Source organism: Salvia miltiorrhiza, chromosome 2 (genome assembly GCF_028751815.1).
Source record: "Salvia miltiorrhiza cultivar Shanhuang (shh) chromosome 2, IMPLAD_Smil_shh, whole genome shotgun sequence".
NCBI classification, from domain to species: Eukaryota; Viridiplantae; Streptophyta; class Magnoliopsida; order Lamiales; family Lamiaceae; genus Salvia; species Salvia miltiorrhiza.
In genome coordinates this window covers 57348586-57361648 of record NC_080388.1, presented here as the reverse complement: position 1 = coordinate 57361648, position 13063 = coordinate 57348586, and the positions used below count along the sequence as shown (strand labels likewise).

At 41.0% G+C, this 13063-nt stretch overlaps 1 protein-coding gene across 1 annotated transcript; it reads left to right on the top strand.

Annotated features, from left to right (window-relative positions):
* Nucleotides 1-5275: 5275 nt before the first annotated feature.
* LOC131009787 (uncharacterized) lies at nucleotides 5276-8315 on the top strand (the record flags this gene model as incomplete). Its single annotated transcript, XM_057937195.1, has 4 exons — nucleotides 5276-5973; nucleotides 6295-6332; nucleotides 7134-7809; nucleotides 8306-8315. Coding segments are annotated over 4 exons (1422 nt in total), but the record flags the coding sequence as incomplete, so codon positions are not given.
* Nucleotides 8316-13063: the final 4748 nt, after the last annotated feature.

The window sequence follows — 13063 nt, the reverse complement described above, 5'->3', positions numbered from 1 at the left end:
AGTTATATCTTAGTAACGACCACGAAGGATGGATTTATTTAATTGGCGAATTAGAACACCCTAAGAGAACGGATTAATTTTTATTAATTATCCGGCTTCATGAGACGAGACTTAGCTTTTGTTTAAATCCAATAGCTTGGATTAACACTAGAAATTCCCTGATTATTATTTCAGAATAATAATTCATGCATAAGGATCATGCATAGTTAAATACACATTCTCATTTGAGGATTTTATTCAAGCAAATATCTTATATATGTACATATATTCTCGTAATAAAGGTCAAGGGCGAGATTGACAATCTGTTGAGGAGCTTTTGTATCACAGAAAATCACTATCAGGTGGGCATTACTTTCATATATATCAAATGAGTTTAAATATTACGTTCAAGCAAGTTATTTCATGACTAAATTAATTGAAGTTATTTCAAATATTGTCTTGCCATAAAATATTTAAATTTCAGTATGATATCTATCTGATGTGACTTTTATCATGCAATCGAATTCGGGTCCTGAGCAGTTGATAGCTATCCTGCCAGGGCTAGTGTACACCAGTGACCGTGAGTCATCTAGCGGGTTGGCCGGTCAAGTGACCGTGAGAGGTGGCCACCTCTCCGGCACAAAGTTCCAGATATGATAGATTACAAGAGAACTTAGACTGCAGTCGAACTTTAAGAATCACAAATGAATTTAGTAAGCTTGGGCCTCTTAGCGAAAAACTCCCTTGCTGTACTGTTTAATTATGGCATGACAATTTACAGTTTTGAAGCATGTATTTTATACTTAGGCATACGTGCCCACTGAGTACTTTTGTACTCAAGCCCTGCATATATTTCTAAATGTGCAGGTTGAGTAGCTGCCGATGGTGATGAAGTGACGAGCGGGATTCTTTTGTCTTATTATGTGTTAATGAACTCTAGGGTTACATGTCTTCATACATGTAATCAGAATCATATTCCGCTGCGTACTCAGAAGTTTTATGTTTATTTGGCTAAGTCAGAGATATCTGAGCTTACTAGTTATTTGAGTCTATACGACTAAACTTCTGTTATATTATAAATATCCCTTTGTTTAATGATGAAATGCGATCCTTCCTGGTTGATTATCCCCTTTCTACCCCGCTTCTAATTTCCCTCCATTAGTCACGATTTCCCGGCTTAATTATCCTTAATTAGGCTCGGTCGTGACAGAGTGGTATCAGAGCAGTTCATTTGCTCTGAACCCTAGAGTTAATAATTTTTTCTAGTATGATCACTAGTATGAAAGAGTCAGTCGGCAAAAGCTCAGCACTTCATCACATCGCTATGCTCAACAGAAAGGAATGCAACAAAAAGTTTTGAATGTTGAAGTTTATATTTCGCTTTGATGCAAATGTTGATTTTACTTATGCCTTTTTATGGGGATGTTACTCAATGAACTTAGATGCGCTAAGGATGCATGATCACTGTTATGAACACAACAATAGAAGGAATTTAGCAAGAACATTTTTGCTTTTCTCTGTAAATTGAGGCGATGAGTAAGTTACAAAGTTAGTGAACCAGACGAGAAATCAACAAACAAAATACAATGGGGAGTAAAGAAAAGTGTTACACACGAGATAGTGACACGGGCATAGATCTTCGTTCGGATTATTCACGCGAGGCGGATACCGAATCAACTATCGCTTTAATCAGAGTATAGTGGGAACACTTTTCATAGTAATAAGAATACCCTACATAGTTTGGAAACTGCAACATAGCGGAGTTATCTCTTTTCAAAAACCTAGTTAGTACTAGTTGCAGCATATTTAAGACTTCACGAATTATATTCGAGTCTAGTGTTAGGCTATTATGATTATAATACCGTGGTTTGAATTTCGAGACCTCAAGTAGAATTATTACCTTACTGTTGTAGATATGTTTGAACCCTACTGTTTTTGCCACCTATTTTGATATTCGTGAGTTTGATTATGCGACCTTCATGTATAGATGGCGAGGATGCGCTTTACCAGACGACGGCCGTTGCGTCGAGATGCTAGTCCGGATACTATCAGGAACTCATATTTTACTTATCGCCGATGCCACGGTGATGACTTAGGCCAATTCTTGGCCGGCTTCCATCGACACTGGGTCGCTGCAAGAGACCATGGGATATCGGACTATGACGGGATGGAGCGGCTAATGGATTTGCTGCCATCAGAATGGCAAGGATGGGCGAGGATGATTTCCGCTCACTACATCACTCGTTCTGGCAGGTCCTATGACTTGCATTATGACTTCTCTGGATTTACTGCTGAGATCCAGGCACAATTCACTCGTTGGGGAAATGCTCCTCGAGGGCCGTATATACGTCCGGGAGACCTTGCTCGAGTCGGAGTACCTTCGCCCGACGAACTACTGGACCCACTTCCGGAGCCGACTCCACCAGCAGCCCCTATCTTAAAGCAACCCAGGAGGCACGACGCTGAGGCAGGCCCCTCTAGGCCTCAAGCCTACAGAGATTTTCCACCTGGCACGGGTTCAATGCCATTAGTCTGTGAGCCACCATTGTCATCGAGGCAGTTGAGCAAGGCAGAGATAGCAGCCGCTATGGTCGACGTTGACAGAGTCTTAGCCGATACCATGGATTTCCTCAATAAGGGAAAAGCCCCGGCCATGGACGACCGCCCAACTCTTCGAGTCACCTTGAAGATGATTCGCTCAGCCATCATTGGCCAGGCAGCAGGTGAAGGAGGGGGTGAGTCGCACCCATCTGGCGGAGAAACAGATGAAGACCCAGAGGAAGATCCGGAAGAGGATCCAGAGGAAGACAGCCATGCCCCGACCCAGGGATCTTGTACCCGATCTTCTTAGACCGGTTTATATATATATATATCTAATAGGATGATATTTAAATATTCCAGAAACATAGATTGTTTTAATGCTCTTTGTATGCCATATGCCGGCATAGTCTTTGGACTAGTATTAGTACGGATACGCGAAACCTTGGGGCGTTCTGTGATTGAGTACTTTTTGTAATGGCTTCGCTGGATAGCCAGTTCATCATGTGTGGTACTTACATAGATCTTTGAACCTAGATTTTTATGATGATGTAAAGTCCTCATTGAGGCAATTTTCCCTATGTTATATATGGTGATCTTATTGGTTTTTCGCAGCAAGTCGTTCCGCTATGTTTTATTTATATTTTCGCTTAAGTTTTAACAGGAGCAGAACTCGATGAGTTAAAGAGTAACTATAGAAATGATAGTATGTCCTTATTGCATTTTAATGCGCTGACAACTTATGTTTTGACCTAATAGAATGCCGCCAAAACGAGGACGACCAAGAGGAGGGGGCAGGATTCCCCGAAATGAAAGAAGAGACCCAGAAACAGTGCCAGAACCAGAACCCGAAATAGTTCAACCACCTGTTCAGCCAGAACGACGGATTGAAGAATTATTCTTGCGACAGAACCCACCTACCTTCAACGGGACAGGAGACCCGGCAGAAGCTGAAACTTGGGTTCGTGCTATTGAACGCATTTTCAACTTCCTGCGTTGCACCGACCAAGAACGTCTGACTTGTATGTCCTTTCAGTTGACTGGGTCAGCTGATTTCTGGTGGGAAGCACGGATGAAAACGATGACAGCAGAGCAGTTAGAAAACCTGACCTGGGAACAATTCAAAGCTGGTATATATGACAAGTATATACCCAAGAGCTACCGCAAGAAGAAGGAAGCTGAATTTTACAATCTAAAGCAAGGGAAGATGTCGGTAACTCAATATGACAGGATGTTCTGCGATATGTCTAGATATGCGCCGGAACAAGTTGACACAGATGATAAGATGGCTGAAAAGTTTTGTGCCGGACTGAGGCACGAGATTAGGATGGCTTTGGCAAGCCATGGAGGATTGTCTTACACTGAGTCGCTCAGTCGGGCGTTAGACATTGAGGCAGCCATGCCAGGAGAAAGACTTGCAATTGTACCTGCGCCAGCACCTCCACATGATCAAAATCATAATCAGAATTTTAAAGGAAAAAGGAGATGGGACAACAGTAACCCGAACCAAGGCGAGAAGAAGCCATGGCAGGGACGGGTCTTCCAGTCACAGGGCTATGGAGGTCAGAGTGCACCGAAACAGATGGGGAATAACCAACAGAGGGCCCCACATTGCCCCAAATGTAACAAAAATCATGTGGGAATCTGTAAGGCCGGCAGTGATAGTTGCTATATCTGTAACCAGAAAGGGCACTATGCAAACCGGTGCCCGAATAAGCAACATGGAACGAGTTCAAGGCCAAACCCACCTATCCAGGCTCCGCATCTGCGAGCAATCCAAGCTTTGCCGCAACCATACCCAAGGCAACAACCACAGTATCAGCAGCCACAGCAGCACCAACAGCTACAGTACCAACCACAACCTCAACAACCATATCAGCAACAGGCCCGCCAACAACAGCAGCGACAACAGAAACAACATGAAAAACCTCGTCATGCTAGAGCCTATGCTATGAGGCAGAAGCAGCCCGAGAACAACCAGGGAAACCTGGCAGGTATGGGCATGCTACTCGATACTCCTGTTGTACTTCTATTTGATACGGGCGCATCGCATACTTTCATTTCAAGTACATGTGTTGATACATTAAAACTTAAAATGGAAAGAGCTGACCAGGAGTTGAGTATATCATCACCTATAGGAGGAATGACGACAGTAGATCATGTGTGCTTGAACCTAGAACTGAACATAGGGTCACACAAGATTGTAGTAAACAACTCCTATGTTATACCGATGGGAGATGTGGACATAATCCTAGGAATGGACTGGCTAGCTGAGAACTATGCCACCATCCTTTGTAACGAAAGACGGATATCGTTTCGACCCCCAGGAAGGGAGCCGTCACATTTCCACGGAATTAGTATGGGAAGAAGAAAGATGATCATCTCCGCCCTACAAGCAACGAAAATGATGAAGAAGGGATACACAGCTTACCTCGTATACTTGCACGGAGAACTGGGTACTGAAAAGAGTATAGAAGATGTAGCAATTGTACGGGACTTTTCAGATGTATTTCCAGAGATTCTGCCAGGGCCACCACCGGACAGACCAATTGAGTTTACCATTGATTTGGAACCCGGGGCAGCTCCCATTTCGAGGGCACCATACCGGATGGCTCCTAAAGAGTTGGAAGAACTCAAAATACAACTGCAAGAACTTTTGGAACTTGGATTCATTAGGCCAAGTGTATCACCTTGGGGTGCACCTGTACTTTTTGTGAAGAAAAAGGATGGCACATTGAGAATGTGCATAGACTATAGGGAACTGAACAAAGTGACACTGAAGAACAAATATCCTTTACCAAGGATAGATGACCTCTTCGACCAGCTCAAGGGAGCAAGCGTGTTCTCGAAGATTGATTTGCGGTCTGGTTATCACCAGCTGAAGATTCGACCAGAAGACGTACCTAAGACGGCATTTCGAACTAGGTATGGCCACTACGAATTTGTAGTTGTGCCATTCGGGCTAACTAATGCGCCAGCCGTGTTCATGGACCTCATGAATCGAGTGTTCCATCCGTATTTAGACAAATTTGTCTTGGTATTCATAGATGACATCCTGATTTACTCGAAGAACGATAAAGACCATGAGGAACATCTGAGAATTGTTCTAGAAACGTTGAGGACAGAGCGCCTTTATGCCAAATTCAGCAAGTGCGAGTTTTGGCTCAGCGAAGTCACATTTTTAGGACATATTGTGTCATCAGAAGGGATTAAAGTGGACCCTGAAAAAGTGCAAGCGGTGCGCGAATGGAAATCGCCTACTAACCCTAATGAAATAAGAAGTTTCTTAGGATTGGCAGGTTACTATCGGAGGTTTATGGAAGGATTTTCCAAAATTGCAAGGCCAATGACGCAACTACTCAGGAAGGGAATAAAATTTTCTTGGACAGAGGAGTGCGAGAAGAGCTTCCAAGAACTTAAGAAGAAGTTAACTACAGCACCAGTGTTAGCCGTCCCAACAGCTGATAAGGAATACATGATCTACACAGACGCGTCCAAAAATGGACTTGGTTGCGTGCTGATGCAAGAAGGAAGAGTGATAGCATATGCGTCACGACAGCTTAGGCCACATGAACTGAATTACCCGACTCATGATCTGGAGTTAGCTGCAGTAGTGCATGCGCTGAAGATTTGGAGGCACCACCTATATGGAGTTAGGTGTGAAATATTCACAGATCATAAAAGCCTGAAATACTTTTTCGAGCAAAAGGACCTCAACATGAGACAGAGGAGATGGCTCGAACTAGTGAAAGACTATGACTGCGGTATTAACTACCACCCAGGCAAGGCCAACGTAGTGGCTGATGCATTGAGTCGTAAGACCCAAACTAAATTGGGAGCTCTCATCACTCGAGAGACGGTGCTCATAAGGGAATTTAGCAAAATGAGCATAGAAGTGGTTAAACCACCAGGGACGATAGCAAGCGTTGTGGCAACAGTACCTAACTTGAGGAAGATGATCGTAGAAGCACAAAGAAAAGACGGGAAGATGGAAAAACTACGGGAAGCAGTAAGGAAAGGAGGCGTCAAGAATTATCAAGAAGCATCAGATAATGTTATTCTCTTTGAAGGAAGAATATGCATCCCCCACGATGATGAGCTTAAGGATAAAATCATGAGTGAGGCTCACGATACCCCTTATACTGCCCACCCAGGCAGTACTAAGATGTATCAGGACCTAAAGAAACACTTTTGGTGGGAAGGAATGAAGAGAGACATAGCGTCATTTGTGGAAAAATGCCTAGCATGCCAACAGGTGAAGGCCTTACATCAAAGGCCATATGGAAAATTACAACCGTTGGAAATTCCAGAATGGAAGTGGGAGCACATAGCAATGGATTTTGTGACCAGTTTGCCCAAAACAAAGAAAGGAAACACTGCCATTTGGGTAATAGTGGATCGACTCACAAAATGTGCTCATTTTATACCAATACCGATCACACATGGATCAGACAAGCTAGCTCAGTTGTATGTTCGAGAGATTGTACGCTTACACGGTGTACCAGTGTCGATCACTTCAGACCGAGACTCAAAATTTACTTCTAGATTTTGGATGAGCTTACAAAAGGAGTTAGGCACGAGGTTAAATTTCAGCACCGCCTTCCACCCGCAGACAGATGGGCAGTCTGAAAGGACAATTCAGACCCTCGAAGATATGTTGAGAACAGTGGTGTTAGATAGAGATGGAAGTTGGGAAGTAGTGCTGCCGTTGATTGAATTTGCCTATAATAACAGTTACCAGGCGACTATCGATATGGCACCATATGAGGCATTGTATGGAAGAAAATGTAGATCACCACTTTATTGGGATGAAGTGGGTGAGAGAAAAGTTTTAGGACCAGACATGGTAAATGAGATGGTTGAGATAGTCCGCCAAATCAGAGGGCGAATAAAGGAGGCGCAAGATAGACAGAAATCTTACGCTGATGCACGCCGAACCGAATTACAGTTTGAAATAGGAGACAAGGTCTTCCTAAAGGTATCTCCTACCAAGGGGATAACTAGGTTTGGTGTCAAGGGAAAACTTAGGCCCCGATTCGTAGGACCTTATGAGATTTTGGAAAGAATAGGCCCAGTAGCCTATAGGTTGGCATTACCGCCAAGTTTTGGGAACGTTCACAATGTTTTCCACGTATCACAACTCAGAAAATACGTTTTCGATCCAAAGCACATAATCCACCAAGAAGAGATGATCCTTTGCCCAGACTTGAGCTATGAAGAGAGACCAGAGGCTATTCTAGATCGAAAAGTACAACAACTCAGGAATAAAGCAATCACATCAGTGAAAGTCTTATGGAGACACCACGGACAAGAAGAAGCCACGTGGGAACTTGAAGACAAAATGAAGGAGAAATATCCCGAACTGTTTTAGAAGAAATATGCAAATTTCGGGACGAAATTTTTGTTAAGAGGGGTAGTATGTAGTGACCCGCTCTTTTATAAATATTAAATCCAGTAATGAGTGTTTATTTATGTTCATCAGTAAATGAAACCAGATATTATTCTGATATGAATTCAGCTTATGATCCTGAATTTATATTGTTTAAGCAGTCAATGATATTATTTCAGAGTTATAACTGACTTAGCAAAGTCACGTTATTATTTTTAAGCGAGATGGAATTAGATTTTATTTTTATTCAAGTCGTGGATTATTTCTGACTCGTGAGTTAATTAAATCTGCGGATTTAATTTAAATATTAGAAAAACAAACGAATTAAATCCACGGATTTAATTTAGATTCATTTTATAACTTATCGATTTTAGCGAGATATCACATGTCGAAATCGAGAATTATTTAAATAAATAGTACAAGTAGATACGAGCACGTGATCCATCTTACAGTTACCGAATCACCGAGACAGAGAAAATACATCAATAATTCTCCTCTACATTTTTTTTATCCTTTCTTTTTCTTCTCTTTTTCTTTCCATTAATTTTGTTTCCCACCACTTCACCACTTTTCTACACCACTATGCTTTGTTTTCCATTACCATCATTGCCACAATAATTCTTCCACTTACTCCCTCCATGTCCTTTAACATTTCAGTCAGTAAACTCCCTTCACCCATTTCCTTTGACACCAGAAACCAGAAAATTTGAAGGAAAGAAATAGAATTGTAAAACTGCTGCCAACTTCAAAGGAGGTAAGTTTTGGCTAAATTTTTCCCCATTCCTCCTTTATTCACCTGCATTTATTAAAACAACAGCACCTTCAAATTCATTTCAGTTATTTCACACTTCATTCGATTCAACAACAAGCAATCAATTCGATCACATTCGAGGTATTTACTGAGCTCAATATGCTATGTCCTATAATGCATATTATCCATCCAAGTATGATCAATATACACATGAAAATAGGCTCCACAGTTTAATAAGAAAGGATACACCCTAGCTCGTGATCGGACAATTTTAGCTATGACATCCTCACACTGTTAAATGTTAGCACTAACTTTTCTCACTCAACTGAATCAATATGCATACTCCTCGACACCAATCGCGTAAACGAAAACAAACGAGACTAGAGAACTTAGCTTTAGATTGAGTGGTAGTGGACTGTCGGAGCTCTGCGACTCACGGCGACGGCGGCTCCGGGAAAGGAGGCTGCCGGACTCTTGCTGCTAACAGCAGCGGCTGGCGGCGGCACTCCCAAGCGGCGACGTCCGGCGATAGAACTCCAGGCCGCGACCCGGTGAAACAGCAGCTGTAGTTGGTGGCGTGGCTCGAACCTTCGACTCCGGAGATAGTAGCAACAGCGGACCCCTGCTCGGCGGAAATTGAGTACAGCGGCGGGTGCTCGCGGATCTCCAGAGATGTCGCGACGGCGGCAAGTTTGCTTCGCCGGAGAAGAAGTGATAGCTGCAGCGGCGTCGGGGCTCAGAAAATCAACGGAGGCGGCGTAAATCTAGAAGGTAGCCGACGACGCAGCAATAGGCAACCGTGAGCAGGCCTCTGCTTTGCCACAGATGAAAGGACGACTGAATCGGGACCGGAACGACTCGGAGAAGGCGGCCGAGACCAGAACGCGGCGACGATTTCCAGAAGTCTAGGGCACGATTGTGGGCTCTGTCGGAGGAGAGAAGGAGACGACGCTGCCAGCCATTCGCCGGTTGCTCAGTGACGGTCGCCGGATTCCAGAGCGGCCGACGACGGCGCTCCCCAGCAGGCCGCGACTCCGGCATATCAGCAGCAGTCGGCGGCGACACCAGGAGACGCAGCAGCCCCTCCAAACGGCAGCGCCTGGTTCGAGTTTTGAGAGAGGAAAAGGATCGTGAAGCTGAGAACGGCGGCCGATCGTCGGATTCACAGCAGGAGCGGCGGTGGAGCTCACGAGGCAGCCATGAATTGAGAGAGGGAGAGAGCTCGATTGGATCTTGAGCAAGAGAGAGAGAGATGTGCGTCTATATGTGTGTGTGCGTGAATTGTGAGGAAATAGGGAGAGAGAACCGAGAGTTGTTGGGAGAAAAAAGAGAGTTGGGCTCTCAAATTTTACATGGTTGGGCCTTGTTTTTTTTTTCAGTTGGGCCGGAAATATTTAGTTTTGGACCTCTTCATTTATTTTACATGGGCTTTTAATTATTTTGGGCACATATTTTGGGCCGAATTAAATCATCTGGGCCGTGTTATTTCTTTATTTTGGGCCGAGTCTTGGGCCGATTTTAATTATTGTAATTGGGCCTCTGATTTATTTATATGGGCCGATTTTAATTATTTTAATTGGGCCTCTGAGTTTATTTATATGGGCTGATTTTAATTGATTTGGGCTAAATTATTTTTGGGTCCTTATTTATTTGTTGGGCCTTATTTATTTTACTTAGATGGGCCTTTATTAAATTATTTCATTGGGCCGAATTTATTTAAATTGAAGCCCATCTATTTTATTGGGCTGTTATATTATCTTCGTTGGGCCTCGTATGATTTATTTAATTGAGCCCAGCTAATCAAATTATTTATTGGGCCAAGATTTATTTAATTAATTGAGCCGATAAGTTATTTCAATTAGGCCTCTCATGTTAATTATTCAAGCCCATATTTGTTTAATTAATTATTAGGCTGCCTTATGTTGAGCCTTTTAATTATTTAATCTTATAACATTACTATTCCTATTTATTAAGCCGAGAGATTTTATGAGATTATTCAGCGAATAAGCCGAATTAGTTATATCTTAGTAACGACCACGAAGGATGGATTTATTTAATTGGCGAATTAGAACACCCTAAGAGAACGGATTAATTTTTATTAATTATCCGGCTTCATGAGACGAGACTTAGCTTTTGTTTAAATCCAATAGCTTGGATTAACACTAGAAATTCCCTGATTATTATTTCAGAATAATAATTCATGCATAAGGATCATGCATAGTTAAATACACATTCTCATTTGAGGATTTTATTCAAGCAAATATCTTATATATGTACATATATTCTCGTAATAAAGGTCAAGGGCGAGATTGACAATCTGTTGAGGAGCTTTTGTATCACAGAAAATCACTATCAGGTGGGCATTACTTTCATATATATCAAATGAGTTTAAATATTACGTTCAAGCAAGTTATTTCATGACTAAATTAATTGAAGTTATTTCAAATATTGTCTTGCCATAAAATATTTAAATTTCAGTATGATATCTATCTGATGTGACTTTTATCATGCAATCGAATTCGGGTCCTGAGCAGTTGATAGCTATCCTGCCAGGGCTAGTGTACACCAGTGACCGTGAGTCATCTAGCGGGTTGGCCGGTCAAGTGACCGTGAGAGGTGGCCACCTCTCCGGCACAAAGTTCCAGATATGATAGATTACAAGAGAACTTAGACTGCAGTCGAACTTTAAGAATCACAAATGAATTTAGTAAGCTTGGGCCTCTTAGCGAAAAACTCCCTTGCTGTACTGTTTAATTATGGCATGACAATTTACAGTTTTGAAGCATGTATTTTATACTTAGGCATACGTGCCCACTGAGTACTTTTGTACTCAAGCCCTGCATATATTTCTAAATGTGCAGGTTGAGTAGCTGCCGATGGTGATGAAGTGACGAGCGGGATTCTTTTGTCTTATTATGTGTTAATGAACTCTAGGGTTACATGTCTTCATACATGTAATCAGAATCATATTCCGCTGCGTACTCAGAAGTTTTATGTTTATTTGGCTAAGTCAGAGATATCTGAGCTTACTAGTTATTTGAGTCTATACGACTAAACTTCTGTTATATTATAAATATCCCTTTGTTTAATGATGAAATGCGATCCTTCCTGGTTGATTATCCCCTTTCTACCCCGCTTCTAATTTCCCTCCATTAGTCACGATTTCCCGGCTTAATTATCCTTAATTAGGCTCGGTCGTGACAAATACCCTTTGACTTTTTTGTACTCGATGACACCATCGAGTACTCGATGGCGCCATCGTGTACATCATCGAGTACTCGTGGTGTCATCGTGTACACCATCGAGTACTTCGATTACTCGATAGTGTTGTAGAAAATTTTTATTTTTTTCATTACTCGATGGTGTACACGATGGTGCCATCGAGTACACCATCGAGTACTCAAAGTTTCAACAAAAATCAAAAGGTGTTATAGTCTTTTAAGCCTAAAATGGCTATATAACTTATCTATTATAAACTAGGGCTATAAAACTTATGTTTTTAACAAAAATGGCTATATTTGATAATTCCCACTTAAGTAATCGTATAAAACTATTAGATAAAGTCTGTACTATTAAATAATTGTATAAAACTATTAGATAAATCCAACATATCCATTTACATATATAATAGCAAAATAAATCTTATCCTACGTGACATCGTATAATCACTCCATTCCAATTTTCCTCAATTCTCATTCATTCTTATCTATTTATATATTTCTAATCAATTTTTACATTATACCAAAATAAATCATATCCTACGTGGTATCGTATAATCACTTCATATCCAACATATCCATTTAATTATAAATCCTACATATATTATAGCAAAATAAATATTATCCTACGTGGCATCGTATAATCACTTTATTCTAATTTTCTTCAATTCTCACTCATTCTTATCTATTTATATATTTCTAATCAATTTTTACATTATAGCATATTCTACGTGGCATCGTATAATCACTTCATTCTAATTTTCCTCAATTCTTATTCATTCTTATTTATTTATACATTTAAAAACTATTAAATAATCATATATGAATTTATAGATAAATTCTATACTATTAAATAATCGTATAAAACTATTAGATAAAATATGTACTATTAAATAATTGTATAAAACTATTAGATAAATCCAACATATCCATTTAATTATAAATCCTACATATTCATTTGATTATCGGAACCCAGCTAAATTAAAACACATTAGCATTTCGAGGGTCCATTTGTCTGTTTTCAAACGCTTGAAATCCCTCTCAACCGCATACCAACTTTTCTTATATATATAAACTCAATGACCAACAAGTACTCATCATGCCTCACAATCCACCTTTTTTTCACCCGAAAAATTTAACTTAATAAATGATGGCATCCAGAATAGAAATCCTTATACCCACTTAATT